We start from the raw sequence: 18,259 nt of genomic DNA on the forward strand, positions 1-18,259 counted from the left end.
ATTCAGGTCTCTAACATTTATATACACCCTCTATATTGTCCATCATGGCAGGCAGCATCGGCTCGGTTATCCATCAAATCATTTCCTTGGTCCCTTTCTGGTTCATCGCGGCTTGGGGATTAACAGTGACTGTTGCCTTTACCCTATTCCGGGCCTACAAAGACCCTCTCTCCAAGATCCCAGGTCCGATCTTCTCACGATGGACCGGCGTGGTGGAAACCTCGTACCAAGTCCGCGGGCACAGACATGACTACGTTCACAGTCTTCATCAGAAATACGGTTCGAACGTCTCATCGACGGAGTGGAGGTTCGAATGTCACCAGAGCTGATTAGACCACAACATCGATAGGACCTATTGTTCGTTACGCTCCTGGTCACATCGATGTCTCCGACATCGATGCCGTGCTGATTATCCACAAAGTCAACAAGGGATATCGCAAGTCGGATTGGTACCACTCATTGGCCCCTCCGGGAGTAGAGACGCTCATGAACCTCACCAACCCCACCGTCCACACCCGTTGGCGTCGTCTGCTAGGTGGTCCCTTCCAAGACAACTACCTTCAGAAATTAGAGTCCGTGGTTGCAGAGAAAATGGCCACAGCGCTCTCCAAGATGGAGGAGGAGCTGGAAGAGAGAGGCTATATTGATGTTTTGAAATGGTGGATCTACATGGCCCTCGATGTCATCACCGAGCTCAGTTACGGCGCCAGTGTGAATATCTTGGAGGACGAGGAAGAAAATCGGTATATCATGGACTATCTGGAGGGACTCGGTCCTATCCATGCAGTCCGAACCACGATGCCGTTTGTGATCACGATAGCCAACTGGCTCCGGTTCCCGATATTCAACAAGCTCCTCAACGCAGGACCCCGTGCAGCGGTATGGGCGGTGGAGACGATCAAGGCATATAAAAAGCTGCTCACTGAGGAGAATCCCAAGCCGACTCTATTCACTCCTCTATTCGATAAAGGCGACAAGGGCTTTACAGATACCCAAATCACTCATCTTGCAGGATCCAACATCACTGCAGGTAGCCATACAACGGCCACTGTCATGACCTTCACAATCTGGGCCATCTGAAAGCATCCCGAAGTACGCGACAAGCTGGTGGGGGAAATCTCACAGCTACCGGAGGGATTCAAGCATAACGATGTGCAAAATCTTCCGTATCTGAACTGCGTCATTCAGGAATCGGTCCGTCTTTATGCCGCCGTTCCCTCTGTGCTACCTCGGGCTGTTCCAGAGGGGGGCGTTGAGATCAGCGGTTACTTCATTCCCGAGGGTACCACAATCTCCACGCAATGTTACAGTCTTCATCGGAGGGAAGATTATTTCCCCAATGCTCTCCAGTTTAGTTCTTCCCTCTAACAACTTGTGGCTGTAAAAAGTCTGTATTTAATTGACTTGCTTTTTATCTAGATTTGATCCTGAGCGCTGGGTCAACCCAACTAAAGAGATGGAAGAGGCATACATGGGATTTGGCGCCGGTACTCGATGTGCGTGACCTTTTACTTGCTTTCCTTTGACTCGCGTGGTATAGGAGAACTAACAGATTTACTAGCCTGCGTCGGAACTAACCTTGCCCATACGGAACTGCGGCTCGGGGCGGCTAATTTCTTTCGCAAGTTTCCCAAGGCCAGGGTTTCGACCAAGGAGGGAATGAATGATGATGACATGAGGCAGAGGGCTTGGGTCTTCACGTCCCCGGTTGGCCATCGATGCTTGATTGATCCTTGATATTGTTGAAAGGAGATTTTCTCTTACCTACCAACACGATTAGGAGGCCAGAGATTACAAGTATGAGTCATTCTAGGTTTGGTTTATACAGAAGACGAACATCGGTGTTGTATTGGGTGGAGATGTATGAGTGGATAATTGACTTTTGCTCTCTGCAGTACTATAATCTATCTTCTATACAGCTTTCGGATGGAGACAACTGAATATGGTAAAACCAAACTTTATGGACCCCAGCCGGAAAAATAGTCTCCTAATATGCTCAATTCTAAGATCCTCGAATTTGTATTCCATTGGTTTGAAATGCAAGATGAAAACAAAAGCTCAACGTCAAATAGCCGAGCTTTTTTAACAATGATGTAGGGGAATGGGGGTCTTATAAACGATAGTTTGATAATTCTCTATCTGGTATCAGGCGTGCCACGGCTCCTATGATAAATGCCAAAAACCACTGAAAGGGACACTACTAAATTTACCCAAGCACTGAAGTCAGTTGAGAAGTGTGCTAAACCTATCCATCAAAGTATTCGTCGGAGTTTTGATGAGAATTTGATTTCCACATAGATGCTATGATGGTCTCGCTCATACGCTCAACCCGTGTCTTACTCTTGTTGCGAACAGTTCCTTTGTCTCTTGAATCATTCCATCTATATCATAATCCCAGATTTTGCGACATCGTGACTCGGCCTCAGCAAGGCCCTTAATAGCATCACTACCTATATCTGCCACCTGCCACTCATACATCTCACCAATGAGCCGACTGCTCTGCACAACCCATTGGGTACGTTCGTGACGTATATCTTGGTAGGTAGAGAGGGCAGCTTGCAATACCAACATTCCTCTCAGCAACCGCATCGGATGACTCTTGCAGCATTGCTGCAGCATCTTCTAATACGACCGCTAGGGCAAGGGCATCTTCAATGGCACACCCAGCACTGGCACCGTGATGAGGAGCCGAAGCATGAGCCGCATCGCCAATGAGACCTATGAGACCTGCTTCAGAGACATACGAAGTCGCAGGGTTATCGAATAAGTCAAAGATACCCCACTTATCCAGCCTCTCGTCCAGCATCTCCATGATCGAGATTACGACAGGACAAAATCCGGAAAAGTAGCGAACTGCTTCATCTTTGGTCGCTGGTAGAGTGAGTCGTTCGTTGCTCGGCCATTGTCCTGGGTCGGTGACAAATGCCACAACATTGAGGATCGTGCCCATGGCAACGGGAAACGTGAGGAAGTGGCCGTTCTGGCCCAGGTGCATGTATCCCGTAGATGATTTGTTTTCACCAAGAACTTCTCTTGCCTTTTGCATTGGAATAAGCCCGCGAAAGGCAACCTTGTGGCTGTAGGATGGCTGAGAGGCGGGATTGTCAACTCCAAGAATGAGCTGACGGACTTTTGAGCGCAAGCCATCACATCCCAGCACAATATCAGCTTCTGCTACTGTGTCATCACCAAAGTGCAGAATGGTTTTCGCATCCTTATTTCCACCATAGCCTCCTTCTGTTACAGCAATAACCTCCTTTTTGAACTCGATACAATCCTCGGTGATCATTTCAGCGAGCCCGGCAAGGAAGTCTGACTGTCGACAACCCTCAAACCCTCAATTTCCCAGATAGATTTTGAACAACAATTCCTTCAGAGGTTTCTATTTTTGACATTATGCAGAGTCCGTCTCTCGCAGTCCTAAGCGACAAAGTCGCGTCAACCAGTGGTTACGTTGTTGTATCTTGATCTCACCTTTTGCCAACGAGGCAATTAGCTGCCAGTGCAGAGGAGCAAAATTGACACAGAGACCATGTCGCATTGAGAGGCACCAAGGGGATATCAAGGGGCCCGGGGGGAGAATGGAGAAGGAAGATAAGCTTAGGCGATCGCTTTGTGTCACCTGGCACCTCTCTCCAACATAGACCATGTCTTCGTCTTAGCCTATGACAGCTAAATATATATTATGATATTAAAAACCAATAAATTGGCTCTGTTTACGAAGTTACACGCCGATTCAACGTACCGAATTTAACACACTCTTCACACGCGATAACATCAAGCGTAGGCTGAAACTATGCTTGGGGCCAGAACGAGCGTGATCGATTGGGTGTTATTCTAATTTTGGCTTATCGAAATGTGCTATAAGCTTATTGTTTTGTATCTTAGTTATCTCTCATGTATTCTGGTGCGAAAGGCTCCGGGTGCCTTATATATTTCCGCACCAGGCGATTCAACACGATGAACGCCATCTACATTAGAATAATTGAAGTGAAAAATTTTCTAATCTTTGTTAACTATGATGGTATTGGCCGACATCCCTTGCGTGCTAGGAATTATATTTAGTAGAGTTCGAGACAACGAGAGACCCAGATTCATCCACACCATTTGTATCACCAGCCACCGTCTTAATATCCATACACAGCGTCCTAGGTACAAGATCAAATAATATTGAAAGATATGATTTGTTATTTTCCTAGTTGACTAACTCGAGTTCAACTTGTCAACCCGCCAGATTAGGCAGCAACGCATTGGTAAAGTTCCAAATGACTCCCGCGTTATGAGAAACCATAGCCGCACCAGCATACCATGTGCTACGTTTTCCTTGTAAGCCATATAGTTCCTCATAGAATCCATTGCCAATAGCATCAGCTGAAACTTTGAGTTTGAATGGGGTATGCGATCGGTACTCGACCACCGTAGGAGTGGTGGTCGTGTAGTTCCCGGCCTTCTGCAGCTTCTGGATGGCGGCTATGGTCGATGCCTCTACCTCCCGCTGTGTCACGCTGACTGGGCTGCGGTACCAGGCGTAGAACAGTCCAGAGATACGTGTCTCAACTATCTGACAGGCGTCGGGAAGCTCGGGAATATTGTAGGTGCTAAATGAATCATTCGCATTGATCCATTCGTACCCAGAGGGCAAGCCGGTGTTATTGAGTAGAATGGTGTAGTAGCCCATGTAGGTAGACTGCGAGAAGAGATTGTTTTCTTCGTTGTTCAGAGCAAAGGGCTTCATATTGCCTAAGGTTGGAGGAATGGTGATGAGAAGTTTGTTTGCCTTGATGAGCCTGGAGCCCGAGGGGGTTTTCACAACCAGTTTCACGCCAGAGTTGCCCACTGGTCTTGATGCAGCAGTCACGGTTGAGGAGAGGAGGGCACTCGAGCCAAGCTCAGCCAAGGCTTTGACGTATATTTCACTGTTATCATGGTTTGCGGTGCCCAATCCCCCACCCTTTGATTCATCAACGTAAGCCTGATCCACCATCTTCATCACGTTGATTGTCAACTGTTGAAGAGGGTTTGACAAGCCCGATGTACTGAAATAAATGTAATATGCAAGGTCTGTGAGGTTGTATTTGACGATGAATTCCCCGAAAGGCAACAAGAGGTCTGCTGGAACCGGCTGTGGTCGTCCCAGGTAGCGTCCAACCAGGGATATTTGGCCAACTGCTGGGCCCATGGTGTGAGGCCCTTACTGGTACAGGCTGAGCTTTTACATGTTAATAGAATTCGCCAAGGCTAGCCTCATGCATCTGTTACGTGCCGGCGGCTGTACCTCACATACGAATCTAGGCACCATTGATGGCGCATGAACTGTTTATCTCACTAGTTTGCTCCCTTTCAAAGCCTCGGAGTTTCCATCCGTAGTATTGGTTTTCACCGAGCAACCTCACTTCTCCTAGTTGTCGGGTTTTCTGTTTCCGATTTTAGTTCAATATTACCATAAAACCAACGCTGCGGGAAAGTAGAGCGAAATGGATGTAGAGGGAGCTTACTATGGATATAATTATAGAAATTACCGAATTGAGACGGCTAGGAAGTGTTGTTTTATTTCATTCATCCTTGGATTTCAATTGCGCTATAGCTGGGTTAAAGGGTTATAATTTAGTAGGAGTGCTTTTATATAAGTTAAATAGATCTCTGCAAATTTTTATTAAAATCGGTCCCAAAATGCGTGGTCTACCTAGCCCTGATGTGAAATGCTAATATAGGTTAATAAAGGCTCCTAGGAACCAATGAAATACACTGAATACCGGTAAGTAATATATAGTAAAGTGACTTTAGGCTCTATACACTCCCCCCCATGGGATAGGTAAAAATAAATAGGCTTCACATTCGAGTTTATATCATGATATAGGTAAGTAAAAAAAATAAAAAAATAGTAAATACCCCTATATAGAGGTTGTAGTATGTGCCTGTTTTTGGCTAATAGAACCGCGGATTATATTTCTAGGGCTGAAAATATGCGAGATATTCCAAATACCTCACCTGCTCCAACCGACCTCCAAAGCAACAAAGACCTGTTCCATCCGTACGCTGACGGCCTGTCAAGTCTAGACTTATGGATCGTGTCTAGACCTTTGCAGGCTTATGATAAGAGTACGTTTCTCTGAAGAGTGGGAGTGGAAGCCGACAAGCATTCAATTTGGAGGCAAAGATTCCAATTACTGGATAAAATGACGACACCTGGTAAGAAATTCCTTGCTGTTTTTGGATAGCCTCGGCTAACCGGATCCTATCAGACCATAACTAGAGCTGCTGAAATGAGCTGCTTTAGATCTGGCCTATTTCCAATTCTTTGAGTAATCGGTGCGCCGGGTCTGGGTTGCTGCTGCGTGCCTGTGCTGCGTAACAGAGTTTGAAATTGCCGTGTAGTCAGGAAGCCCATATTCCGCTTCCTTCTCACGCCTTGAACAGAGAGCACGGCACCTGTAACGATGGGTGAAGCACTGGACGTGCCGCTGAAGAGGTCTGTATACCACAAGTCCTGGCTGATGCCACCTTGCAAGTCGCCGTATCCAGTGGATGTGACCTCACGCCCCCAGCCTTGACAATCAACCCGAGAGCCCCAGTTAGAAAATTCTAGCCGAGAAAGGTCCGGACCGTGATTGCGGCCATGGGTCCCCGGTGGAGGGCTTCCAGCACCCACCAGAATGGCGCCAGAGGAATTCTTTGTGTTGAAAGGATTTCGCCACCAGCTGGGGAAGCCGGCTAGGGGTGTGTTATAGATGGGGGAATCGAGATTCTCGGCCCCATTGCCCGCAGCTTCAACCACCACAATTCCTTTCGCAACTGCGTAACGAATTGCAGCCAATGCATCTGGCCACCATTCAATAGCAATGAAACCCTTCTGCCCCTGAAGAGGCTTTGGAGCATTGGGTCCTGGTGCATGGATCTCGAGCAGTATGACATCGCCTTTTCGAAGTCGAGCAGCGGCAGCATAGATGGCCGCTGAAGTTGGCTGTCCAACAAAGGATGAGGCGCTAAACATGGCACTGGGTGCAATCCCCACAATTCCTCGGTGATTGACGTCTCCACTGATCACTCCAGACACCGCCGTGCCGTGATTGACAAATGAAGTGTCTGTACTATTTGTACCGGCGATAACACCGCCTTGGAGTTCCTTTAAATCTTCATGGGTAAACCTCCATCCCCATTCACAGTCGATAACTCTCATGTTCTCGCCCTTGCCGCCAGGCACCGTATGAGCGTAATCAACATCGATGCCTGCCGGTGCGTTATTCAGATACGTCTGTCGTGGAACGTAATTAGGGGTTTGACTAGGTGCATCTTGTGGTGAAGCTTCAATACGGATATACTGTGGAGGAGAGGCGGATGGGACTACATATGCCGCTTCGACCATATCCTGTTGATTTATCTCACTGGCAAGATCATCCAGACTATCCGCAGCGCCATCGACGTAATAAAAACTGGCCATGTCAGGTAGATGTGTCAGATCCGTCGGCTGCGCGTCTGAGGTTCCATTGTCTTCCACAGTGGGAACATCATTGGAGCGGGACAGTTTAAGGGTTTCCTCTTGTTGTGTGCGAAGACGGTCCTCGTCCTGGCCAAAGAGCAATTTCATTGATGCATGGTTCCGTTCGAGCAAGGCCCGTAGTGGAGCAATATCCGCGCTCACTGGCGTTAGTCCCGTGTTGCTGAGCTTGACCGGCGAGGAGGACTTGAATATGACAATGAGGTGGGAACCAGTGTCTGGAGGTGTAAACACCTCTCCAAAGTTATGTGCCATATTTCCTGATAGTCAATCAAGCCTTCAGAATAATACTTAAGTGAGCAGAGGTGTGTTAGCGATAGTTACCTCCTTTTATAAGTGTCATGAGCTCTTCAAATGGGGATACTGTAGATGATAATATCGGGTTAGTCTAGGCCCAGATGGGCGCACGAAGAATGTACATGAGCGAGACAGAATAATATCACATACCTCTACGGATCTGAAGGATGCTGCTTTCGTCTATTAGACTGGTCTGGATTCATTAGCTAGGATTGTGAAGTCGCCAATGTTCGTGTCATAACGACTTAATGTCTTTGGAAAGGTAGAAAGAAAAGGACTACGGATTGATTCTTCATGATGCCATGGCAATAAGGTTTTAGCTTTAAGGAATAATTATGTAGATTAAACCACGATGGATTCGTGCTCACCCCTAATAACAGCTCTCTATTGGCCTGGCATGTAATACAGCCTATTAATATTAGAGTGTTGAAGTTTGAATTTGGACCTAGACACTGGCAGCCCAGTGGGGCCGCCGTCCCAGATCGTATATCAACGTCAAATGAAACTTTTTATACTTTTGGTACCGTAGCCAATTGCCGTGGCGCCCATTCACAATACCAGATAAAATACTTAGTCAATTGTGTTACACACGCAATTCAATTCGATCTTCAATCAATGGGTTCGGAACCCTATACTGGAAATGATTCGATGTAACACAGAAATGCAATGAGCTTTTATCGGGATTCCTCGAACAAGTAGCATATATCAAACTCTTTATGAGGAACCTTGGTTGATAAAATTAATTTAAGGTTTCGGATGATCAAGGTTCTGTCACAAAGCGAACCCTAGATTTTCATGGTCGCTTAGTCCATGGTTCAAGACGCTGGGTGTAGGTAGCCATGGCTGTGCGCTTGCCGGAGTAAGTGGAGTGGATCCAGAAAAGTTAATTCGCGTAGGAGACTCGTGATCAAATCCCGGATCGGAAGTCAGGTTGCTTCAGCCCCGTGTTTCGATAAGATACAGCGTACAGCGGTAGCTGACTGGTGGACTGGAGGAAAAAAGAAGAAGAAGAAGAAGAAGAAGATAGAAGATGCAACAGGAAGAAGTATCTAACAAGAGATCCTGTAAACAGATCACCTGATCCTCCAACACAATATGATCAAACTTTCCACTATGATGATAATCAAGCACGAATGCCGGATCATTGCTAAGCTTCCATCTCATTGACTCGCGCATTATGTTAGCTTTGCGTAATATTAAACCAATTGTTATTTACGATACGTTATTTAACTGTCCAGAACTTTGTTGTTCCCTTCCGTGACACAACATGGTTGTAAATAAACTCAATTTTCAAGGCTGGTCGATGATCTTCTAGATTGTGTATTAACATTTAGAGATTGAAAACGGCCAAGAAGCCAAGACACACTCAATTTCCCTTTGAGCTCGTACCCAGTTGATACCGATTGGTTACATACCAGCGGAGTGTGACTTTGAGAGTGAAGAGAAACCGCGATGGCCGAACCACGGACGAAATAAGCACAAGGTTACGGGTTCGGATGATCGACGTGCATCATGTGGCGTACCCGAAATTGACGGCGGTCATCCACTTCAGACGCTAAATTTTAGATTAACCTAAGGGGTAAAAAGGTTAAGTGCTCTGTCACTCTGTGTTAATAAGTTCGTATTTCGGATCCCCACCGTAATTGAATCCGCCAGCCTAAGGGTATTGGGTTAGCTACTATTTGAGGCTTTATTCGGCTACCTAAAGGTATTATAGGTTTTAGGTAATATTTTTAATCGGCTATTGCTTACGCTATAGCTAGGTTAAAAGGTTATAATTTAGTATAAGTACTTTTATATAAGTTAAATAGATCTCTGCAAATTTTCGTTAAAATCGGTTATAGAATGCGTAGTCTACCTAGGCCAAATGTGAAATGCTAATATAGGTTGATAAAAGTCCCCGCAAACTAATAAGATATACTCAATACCGGTAAGTAATGTATGGTAAAGTGACTTATGGCTATATGGGCCGCCTCCCATGAGATAGAATCAATAAATCTTCAGTTTTACTCGCGGCACCTTAGAGTAGATTCTAAGTGAAACTAGGCCATTTGCTTTTAATTCTTGGTATAGTGATCCACTTACGTAGTTCTAGTTTATCATTGTCGAGGCCGCATCACATAGTTGTTATCCTTATTGTGAAAAACTCTGATCTTCTCCCTTTTTATCAAAAGGTATTGGCTATTTTCAGGTTATCCATGATTTCAATCCATACCTATGAATGGCCTAGAATACAAACATTGATGTTTGCGGATGCCAGACTACTGATCTAAGTCATACATGAGAACTCGACTTCATTTCTATGACTTCATTTCCATGACTTCATTTTCATTCACTCGCTAGAGACTGTCGCTCATGTGATAATCCTAATCTAGATCGATTGTGTCTATATAAGTAACCGGCTTCTCGCTCAAACCTAATGTATCTATCTCCAATTCGCAAGAACAAAACCCTACATCCTAAATCAACTGAAACATATATTTGTAACCCCCACTTACTTTTATAATATCCTTCCCTTCAAATTATCCCTTCAATTATATACCATAGGTACTACTACTAGTGACACTGTCCCTGGATCGTGGATTGTACTTCTTAATATTGTGGGATTTCAACCAAGGTATTCTTTTCTTTGAATTCGACCAGCTTCACTCTAAGTGTCTTGGTCGTTTCGAGTTTGTTTCCGCATATTAACAGGTATACATAAAAATAAGAGGCAAGGTACAACTAGGATGACCATGTGAATCAATGATACAAGTGGAGCCTGGGTGTTCCCTGGACAAGGGGATAGTTAAATTTTTGGGGCCACATTGTGTGAGCTTTTGGTCTCACTCATTTCAACACACCCTAGTTGATATCTTCGGGAATGGTTTTTGCCTCTTCCAATTGGTATCATATGGGCGCTACTGCAGTAGATTCCCCGTCGCCGCTCGAGGGGTGGGGGTGAATCGGTATTCGGATTCCGGTTTACCGGGTAACTGGGGCATCATGTCGCAGCCTTGGTACAATTTACACACCACACTGATACGTTACAGATGTATTAGAATACAATATATTCAAATGGAACTAGTGTGAGAATACAATCTTCCAAATAACAAAAAGTAATCACATACAACCCCATCAAACTACTATTATAAGACCGAGTTAGATAATCTGGGTCCTAGACGTCGGGAGTCCGAAGATGGATTGACTGAGCGGGACCGGTCCCGAATGCCGATCAAACTCGCAGGATGTATCTACGAGTACCCCTTAGATATTGTAACCTCTCCTAGCATTCAGCAATCATTCCCGTCCTCGCAGAATACCCGATAACTTGACCGAACTTGGAATACCCTCGCCATGAAGCTCATTGTAGCTGGTGCAACCGGTCTGGTGGGCACGGAGATCATCAGGCAATGCCTGGAAATCAGCGAGATCACCCAGGTTACCGCACTAGCTCGGAAGCCCGTCCATGTTGAAGATGGAACAGACCCGAGATCGAAGCTCAAGAGTGTGGTGATTCGTGACTACGGGGAATATTCCGCCGATGTGAAGGCTGAGTTCGCCGGAGCGGACGCCTGCATATGGTACGCAGTCTCGTTGATTATTATGGCAAAGAAAAACGCAAAAGGAAAAGCCACTGACGCAAGTTGCTTTTAAGGACTGTCGCCGTGACACCATTCAGAACAGGCAGCTTTGACTTTGCGGAGGTCAAGCGCGTGTGTCAAGACTGTACTCTCGCGGGATTCAAGGCCATGTACGAGGCCGGTCCCGCAAAACCCTTCCGTTTCATCTACTTCAGCGCGGATGGCACACCCAGAGATCCGACCAAAAAGCCAGCTATCATGGGTGACTATCAAGTAATGCGCGTGAGTCATATTTCCAAGAGCCTATTTATGTGTTCTTGTGCTAAAAACAATCTGCTTTTCAGTGCGAAACAGAGCTCATGGTCATCAAATTTCCTGCACAGTACCCGGGGGTCGAGATCTGTATTGCTCAACCCGGAGTGGTAGTAAATTCCACTTCCTTTGGGAGATCTGTATTGGCCTCGGCGTTCCGTGTCGTCAACAGTTTCACGCGCGCAATCCCAAATATTCATCGACAGGAGCTTTCGGCGGCAGTTCTGGACCTAGCTGTGAAGGGATTCGACCAGGAAACGGTTAAGAATAACGATCTAGTTCGTCGTGGACAGGAAGTGCTGAAACAGAAGGGGGAATCTAAGCGTTAAATCGATATATTGGGGAGAGAGAAACCAATTTCTATTCTTTAGACTGTTGATTATGCCTACATACTTCACTTCCATTTTAATACCATATTCCTAATTTGATGTTATCTTGTGCTAAGGTATCTTTACTTGAGTGACTGCTGTTCAGTTATATAACGACAAATATTTAGTTTATTCCCTTGTCCCCACTCTTGGGTTGCCGAAGATTGTTATATGGAGAGCTCCAGCGGTATTATTACGATTAAACAAACAGTTTATCCCCCAATCGGCGATGAACAATATATGAGACTGGTTATCTAGTCTATGACCTTGTATTTGGGAGGTACTCGAGTCAAGCACCATTAACATCAGGCGACAGGTCTAAAACCTTCTTAAACACGCATGTAGGATCATACTTCGGCTTCAAATCCCTCAGCCGTGCCGTATTAGATCCGAATACCTTCTCGGCTTTGGTTTTATTGCCTAGCCGAGAAATCAGAATCTGTCCGAATTCTTCAAAGCCGTGTGCATATGTGGTAAAGGGAGGGAGTGGATGGCTTACTGAAATAATTCGTATAACTGCTCGTACCATCACTATACTTATCCCCCTTAAAGCCCGTCTTAGCAGCAATATACTGCGAAAAGAATCTTGACAACAAACGCGCATCAGCATCTCTTGATTCATCCGTCCAATTCATCGTAATGCAGGTAGATAAGAACTAGCCCCGGTTTCCAAACGCAGTGTCTTCAATGGTAATCTGACGAATCTAATAAGTCGGGTAATACTCAAAGGTCAGGGTGCTGCCTTTTATGTCCTCATTTTCTGGTAGTCTGGTGGTCCTCCAGAAGTGTTCGGCGATTTGTAACCCGTAAGTGACGTTCAGTGGCAGGGTGAAGTTTAAGCCACCAAAGAGATGTCGGTCCTTGGGAGTTCGGTGGTGTTTATTAAACATTAGGTTCACCTCCGTATACGGCATAGTTGCAGTGGTGTCTCCTATTAACTTGAGGTCGTATAGGGGCTTGAAGAACTCTTTCCCTTCATCTTTAGTCCCGTTGTAAAACACCACGGCAAGAAGACCAGCAGCCCTATCTGGAGGGATGAAGTTTCCAACAATGATTGAAAGCATGGAGTTGCCATCGGTAGTTCTCACTATGAAAGTGTGCAGTTAGTTTCTGTCGCCCATCGCAAGTCTGAACCTCAAAGCTCACTGAATAGGTTGCCAAATTCGATGACTTCGGCCAATTTATCAGGTGGATAAGCTAGAAAGCCAGCCCAGCAATCCCCCTGAGGATAGGCCTGCGAAGTAAAGTTCGTAACAATCCCAAAGTTGGGCCCAGCACCACGAAATACCCAGAATAAATCGGCGTTCTCATCTTTATTAGCGATGATTATGTCTCCATTAGCAAGAACCGCTTCACAGCCCAAAAGGCAATCTAGCGCTAGACCACGACGGCCAGTCAGGTAGCCATAGCCACCATCCAAGATAAGACCACCAACACCTGTGTCACCCACGACGCCACTGACAGTACCGAGACCATGCTCCCACAAGGCGCCATTGACATCCTCCTAGGTACACCCACCACCAAAGGAAATCGTTTGTTTATGCGGATCAACGACGGTAGAGCGCATTTTAAACAGATCAATGACCATGCCACCATCAGAAGCCGAATCTCCGCTCGTAGAATGTCCACCACCGCAAATGGCCAGTGGAAGCACATCGTGCTCTGTCGCGTAACGAAGAGCAACGCTCACTTCTTCAGCAGTAGTAGGGCGAACGACGATGGCGGCCGGCTTGATACACGATGCACTCCATCTCTTCAAGGTTTCCTTATAACCAGAATCACCAGGGACGTAGATCTCTATGCAGGGTAAGGATTGACGAAGCTCATCGAAGCTGGATGCTGCCATTTGGTAAAATTAGGCAGAGGTTTGAAGAGATGTCGTGATAGGAGCGAGAGTATGCGAATCCTTCAGAAAACCTCGAATATCAGCCAGCTATATATCTAGATTCAAACCCCATCTTTCCGCAGAATTACTTCGCATAGCTCGGGGCCAAGGAGCGGGCGGGCCGGTATCTGACATCTGCCCACACTGTCGAATGGCGATTCGCCATAATCCTTGTTTATCTCATTATCCTATTTTATGCTGATATCAGCGTTGCTTCTGGCTAAATATCGGACAAATATTTACTCCAATAATATACCGCATTGTTATATTGAGCGGTATTCGGCCACCGGTCCCGCCCCGGGCCGCTCCCCCGGGTTTTAGGGGATACGATTGCAAAGTAAGTAACGGGCATAGAGCCTTTTATGAGAGAGGATCTAGAGAAATTCCTGAAAACTCTTCCAACACCTGTTTAAACACTTCAACACCCCTCAAAAACCAGTGGCCATCCCTATTAATTTACGCAGACGGTCTCTACGAAGAGACGTAGCCGAAGTGAGATAAAAGGCGCCAGATATCCAGCCCAAAAACATCAGGACTTGCCTTCTTCACACTCCGATGTGTCATGGTGTCACTCTCTTGCCTGCAGACTTCGGTTGCAGGCTTCAAAGTCTCCATGGCTACCTGAATATGGTGATTGCTTCTTTGAGCACTGTGATGCCAGACTTGCGCTTGCCCGCAGCAGGAGCTCTGCGTTGTACAGGCTGGTCGGCTCGGCCAAAGACCATCAGACTCGGGCAAGAAAGCATTATTCACGTCTGTCTCACAGGTCAGAAATATTGTGATGACTGTTGAGGTTGGATTGACGGTGACAGTGTAAATGCGGTGATCAATAGTTTGTGGATGGTGACAAGTGGTAAGCCTGCTTTGATAAACAGTTGACTGAGCTTTAGTAAACAGTTGACCAGCTTTGATAAACAGTTGACCCAGATTTGAGAAACAATTTGTGGATGGTGACAAGGAAACGCGTCGATGAGCAGACTGTTAATGCTGAGTGTGGACGCGTCGACAAGCGGAGGGTGAGTCGCTCAACAGGCGGTGTGTCACCCCTCGCGCACATTTTCGTCCGACTTGGGGAAGATCCCACCTACATGATTTATTTTCTGTCACAGGCCAACAGCCTTTCTAAAGTCCATATTGCAGGAAATACTGTTGTGGCATACTGCTGGTGTAAATCAGGAACCAAGCCGACGCATCATCATCAATTCTGAAGTATCTACACAAGGAATCGGGCTGGAAATCGATTTGACCTTCTCGCTGTATATATAGCCGCACGTCTCCTTATGAATAAATAGCACGTTCATACCTCTGAACTACAGACAATTTGACATCGAACTCGCATTAGTGGCCTTCATCTCTAGTACCACTCAATATTATGACCCGTGAGAAGTCTACACCGTCTCATCTTAGCACGAGCGTAATATATCATCAAACAGCTCCTGGTTTAAATTATTTCAAGGTCAATCACATACTATGTACAATAAGGCGATAAAGTTAATCTTCAGTCCGCCTTTCACAAAGGCAAATTCCATGTTGAATCGAATACTGCGCATGAGCCTTGATTGAATGACTTAGACAAATGAAACTTGACACCGTACACGTACGTTGTGTGTCTACATTGTGGGCTTCCCCTTACGCATGCTAACACACCGACAAGGCTACCATAATACCGACTTCTAATGTTATGATATATTGCGTTTGTCTCACTGACAGCAGTCATCGGTCTACGGGAACAAATGTATTTCACAATGGCCTGACAAGGGCAACTTCGCCGGCAGTCGAAGGTAGGTCCGCTTGAGGAAGGCAAAAGAGCCCAATATCCAACATCCATGAGCTTTGCCTGGTATGATGCGCAGCTGAGTCCTGATTTGAGTACTCGCTCTTCTTGGCATTAAGCAAGGCGCCTGATGAAACTACGACGGAAGCCCAGCAGGCGTTCCTCGTCGCTCAAAAGCCCACGGGAAGCATAGATGTTTACCCGATTAAACAAGTCAAGGCCTTGGTGATGATGCGTCGCGGCACATCGGCTACAAGACCAGCGACGGCCACCACTGCTTCTCGGTGAAAAAGCAGGTGACGGGAGCGCGTCGCGTCACGTCGCGTCATCGGCGATCAGGACGATGGTATTCTCTAGATCAAAGAAAGAGAAGCTTGCTGGGCTTAAGAGAGGCGGAAAAAACGAGCTCGCTCGGGATGACATGGAATTAGTCAACACAGAATCACACGCAGCCATGGGAATGGACATGCGATGACACAGATGTGGAACTCGGTGGAGACGACGCAGCCTGAAGAGATGGGGAAGTTTGCAACTCACACCATATAATCCTGGCACAACACCCAATCGCATGACTAGGTGATAAGCAACTGAGCTAGATGTCAAGCAACACTGTACTAGAGCCCCTCTTTGTTCTGCCATTTGCGGTTGGAAGGGTTAGCCTTACACGGCCATGGCTTCCTCTTCGTAGTTCCCACATCTACCCAGAGCGATTTTCTGGGTGAATTTGACATCGCTGACAGCCTTGCAACGGGCGGTCGTTCAGGAGACTCAGTTGGATTTCTGGGCTCTTTCTCAAATTGGCCTGCAGCACGCTCAAGACTCTACTGGCTACCATAGGGTAGGGAGTCTGGCCGTCTGGCGGTCACCTCCCGCTCTCGCCGGCGGATCACTTTCCACGCCTCGTCCCACTTCGGGCAGTCACGGTCGGTGACGGCGTGGTTACCTTGACAGGCGGCACACTTGACAACATCGGACGTGCACTGCACGGCGCGATTATGGCCCGCACATTTGCCGCACGCTTCGGAATTCGGGCATCGGTCCTCTTTGTGATTGTATTGCTGACATTTGCGGCATCGCAATGGCCTCGGCCGCTCATGAAATCTATCTGAGAACACTGCTTCTCCGTGTACATGCACGATTCGGCGATTGAGAAGTGCCTCGGCGTCCCCTTTTTTAGACAGATAAATCGCCATGGATCCGTAGCGTTTCGTTCCACTCAGCCAAACGATCTTTCTGACCTGTTCGATCTCATTTTCCTCTTGGAATGTCTGTGTGAAGCTCTGTCTTTGTGCCCCCGATGGTCCGTAGACACTTTCCTTCTTGACATCATTTAATTTCACGGGGAACCACTGCTCACCCTGCAACGTAGCTCCCGGCAAGAATTTCAGCCAGTGAGTGGCTCTGCGAAGATGTGCCAAGCTTTCTTCGGAGTCAACAAAGACCTTGATCGTAGTTCGGGATGTCGGCTTGACTCCGACAATCTCAACGTTCGATGTAGTCGTTTCCTCTTTCAGTGCGGCCCGGACCTTCTCGCGTTTTCGTGTGGGGTCGTCGACTAACGCTTTGGTTTCCTCGTTCGCTGATCGCAAGTCTAGGACGACAGCCAGAAGACCGAGACTCGAGCGCACGCTCCGGGTGTTAGAGGACACCACCGATGACTGGGACACAATCGTTGCCCAGCTTCGTCCGGTGCTTTCGTTCTTGGAGAGTTCGATTGCTGACGGCAAGGCAGCTATTTTGTACATTTTCCTCTGCCCAATTCAAGAGCGAGTATAGGAGCTTCCGCCGGAATCCTGACGGAGCACCTCTCTCGTGGTTGTCCTTGCTGTTCGCTATCTTGGCATTGGCATGCCGAGCGGAGGAAGTCCCCGAAAGGGCTCATCTGTTTGATAGGCTGTCGATAACGCATGAAAAGGCTGCTTGAGATTGTTTGTCTATCAACAATCCACCTTTTGAACCATTGATAGCCGCACTGAAGGCTTTGATACTCGTCATCTACGGCCGTGTTCACCGCGGAGAAGATGTATCAAGGGATCTTCCCACCGCTTACAAAATGGCAACCTCCACAAGCTGCCACCGATGCTCCACCCGACCAATGACTTGCGAGGAGCATGAAAATCTCTGGATTGCCCTGAAAACGCTTCTATTCATGACGCCTTCGCTTCTGTCGTGACGCAGTTTCTACAAAGCGAATCGTTCTTTTTGCTTCGCAAGCACAGTAGCAGTGTCTCACAGGCGGCCAGGATGGCGTTAGATGGTCTGCACGGCCAAAGTGAGCAAACGCCTGCTGCGCATCGAGGAATTCCTGTGCGGGCTTTGGGAATCCACCATTTTTTTCACAATAAGTACCATTGGCGATGTTGATGGAGAAACGCTCTTCAAGACTGGCAACGTGAAAGGCGACGCGCTTCCTATAATACCCACAGGAAATGCAGCAGTCATGTAGGTCTACATCCCCCAGAACTTGATCCTGACCAGCTTGGAACTTTGCACCAGGGATTTCAATCGAGATACGCGCGAGAATCTCGCCAACCCCCGGCCGTGAGCAAAGGATAGACCCTTCGC

The 18,259-nt window shown here is 47.0% G+C and overlaps 7 protein-coding genes across 7 annotated transcripts; 2 read left to right on the top strand and 5 right to left on the bottom strand.

Annotated features, from left to right (window-relative positions):
- Window positions 1-44: 44 nt before the first annotated feature.
- Window positions 45-1,737, top strand: PEX2_028970 (Cytochrome P450; the record flags this gene model as incomplete). The annotated part of the gene is made up of 5 exons (XM_016740172.1): window positions 45-279; window positions 350-1,030; window positions 1,094-1,349; window positions 1,420-1,496; window positions 1,562-1,737. The coding sequence occupies 5 exons, from the start codon at window positions 45-47 to the stop codon at window positions 1,735-1,737; spliced, it is 1,425 nt and encodes a 474-aa protein (XP_016597462.1).
- Window positions 1,738-2,479: 742 nt separating this feature from the next.
- Window positions 2,480-3,289, bottom strand: PEX2_028980 (Monooxygenase, FAD-binding; the record flags this gene model as incomplete). The annotated part of the gene is made up of 1 exon (XM_016740173.1): window positions 2,480-3,289. One exon carries the CDS (start codon window positions 3,287-3,289, stop codon window positions 2,480-2,482), a length of 810 nt encoding a protein of 269 aa, XP_016597463.1.
- Window positions 3,290-4,222: 933 nt separating this feature from the next.
- Window positions 4,223-5,179, bottom strand: PEX2_028990 (uncharacterized protein; the record flags this gene model as incomplete). Its single annotated transcript, XM_016740174.1, has 1 exon — window positions 4,223-5,179. One exon carries the CDS (start codon window positions 5,177-5,179, stop codon window positions 4,223-4,225), a length of 957 nt encoding a protein of 318 aa, XP_016597464.1.
- Window positions 5,180-6,238: 1,059 nt separating this feature from the next.
- PEX2_029000 (Peptidase S8/S53, subtilisin/kexin/sedolisin) lies at window positions 6,239-7,750 on the bottom strand (the record flags this gene model as incomplete). The annotated part of the gene is made up of 1 exon (XM_016740175.1): window positions 6,239-7,750. One exon carries the CDS (start codon window positions 7,748-7,750, stop codon window positions 6,239-6,241), a length of 1,512 nt encoding a protein of 503 aa, XP_016597465.1.
- A 3,378-nt stretch (window positions 7,751-11,128) lies between these two features.
- PEX2_029010 (uncharacterized protein) lies at window positions 11,129-11,996 on the top strand (the record flags this gene model as incomplete). The annotated part of the gene is made up of 3 exons (XM_016740176.1): window positions 11,129-11,353; window positions 11,455-11,637; window positions 11,700-11,996. 3 exons carry the CDS (start codon window positions 11,129-11,131, stop codon window positions 11,994-11,996), a joined length of 705 nt encoding a protein of 234 aa, XP_016597466.1.
- A 743-nt stretch (window positions 11,997-12,739) lies between these two features.
- On the bottom strand, window positions 12,740-13,881 carry PEX2_029020 (FAD-binding oxidoreductase; the record flags this gene model as incomplete). Its single annotated transcript, XM_016740177.1, has 3 exons — window positions 12,740-13,122; window positions 13,182-13,539; window positions 13,591-13,881. The coding sequence occupies 3 exons, from the start codon at window positions 13,879-13,881 to the stop codon at window positions 12,740-12,742; spliced, it is 1,032 nt and encodes a 343-aa protein (XP_016597467.1).
- A 2,634-nt stretch (window positions 13,882-16,515) lies between these two features.
- PEX2_029030 (uncharacterized protein) lies at window positions 16,516-17,439 on the bottom strand (the record flags this gene model as incomplete). The annotated part of the gene is made up of 1 exon (XM_016740178.1): window positions 16,516-17,439. The coding sequence occupies one exon, from the start codon at window positions 17,437-17,439 to the stop codon at window positions 16,516-16,518; it is 924 nt and encodes a 307-aa protein (XP_016597468.1).
- Window positions 17,440-18,259: the final 820 nt, after the last annotated feature.

This window comes from Penicillium expansum (genome assembly GCF_000769745.1).
Source record: "Penicillium expansum strain MD-8 chromosome Unknown contig82, whole genome shotgun sequence".
Taxonomy (NCBI): Eukaryota; Fungi; Ascomycota; class Eurotiomycetes; order Eurotiales; family Aspergillaceae; genus Penicillium; species Penicillium expansum.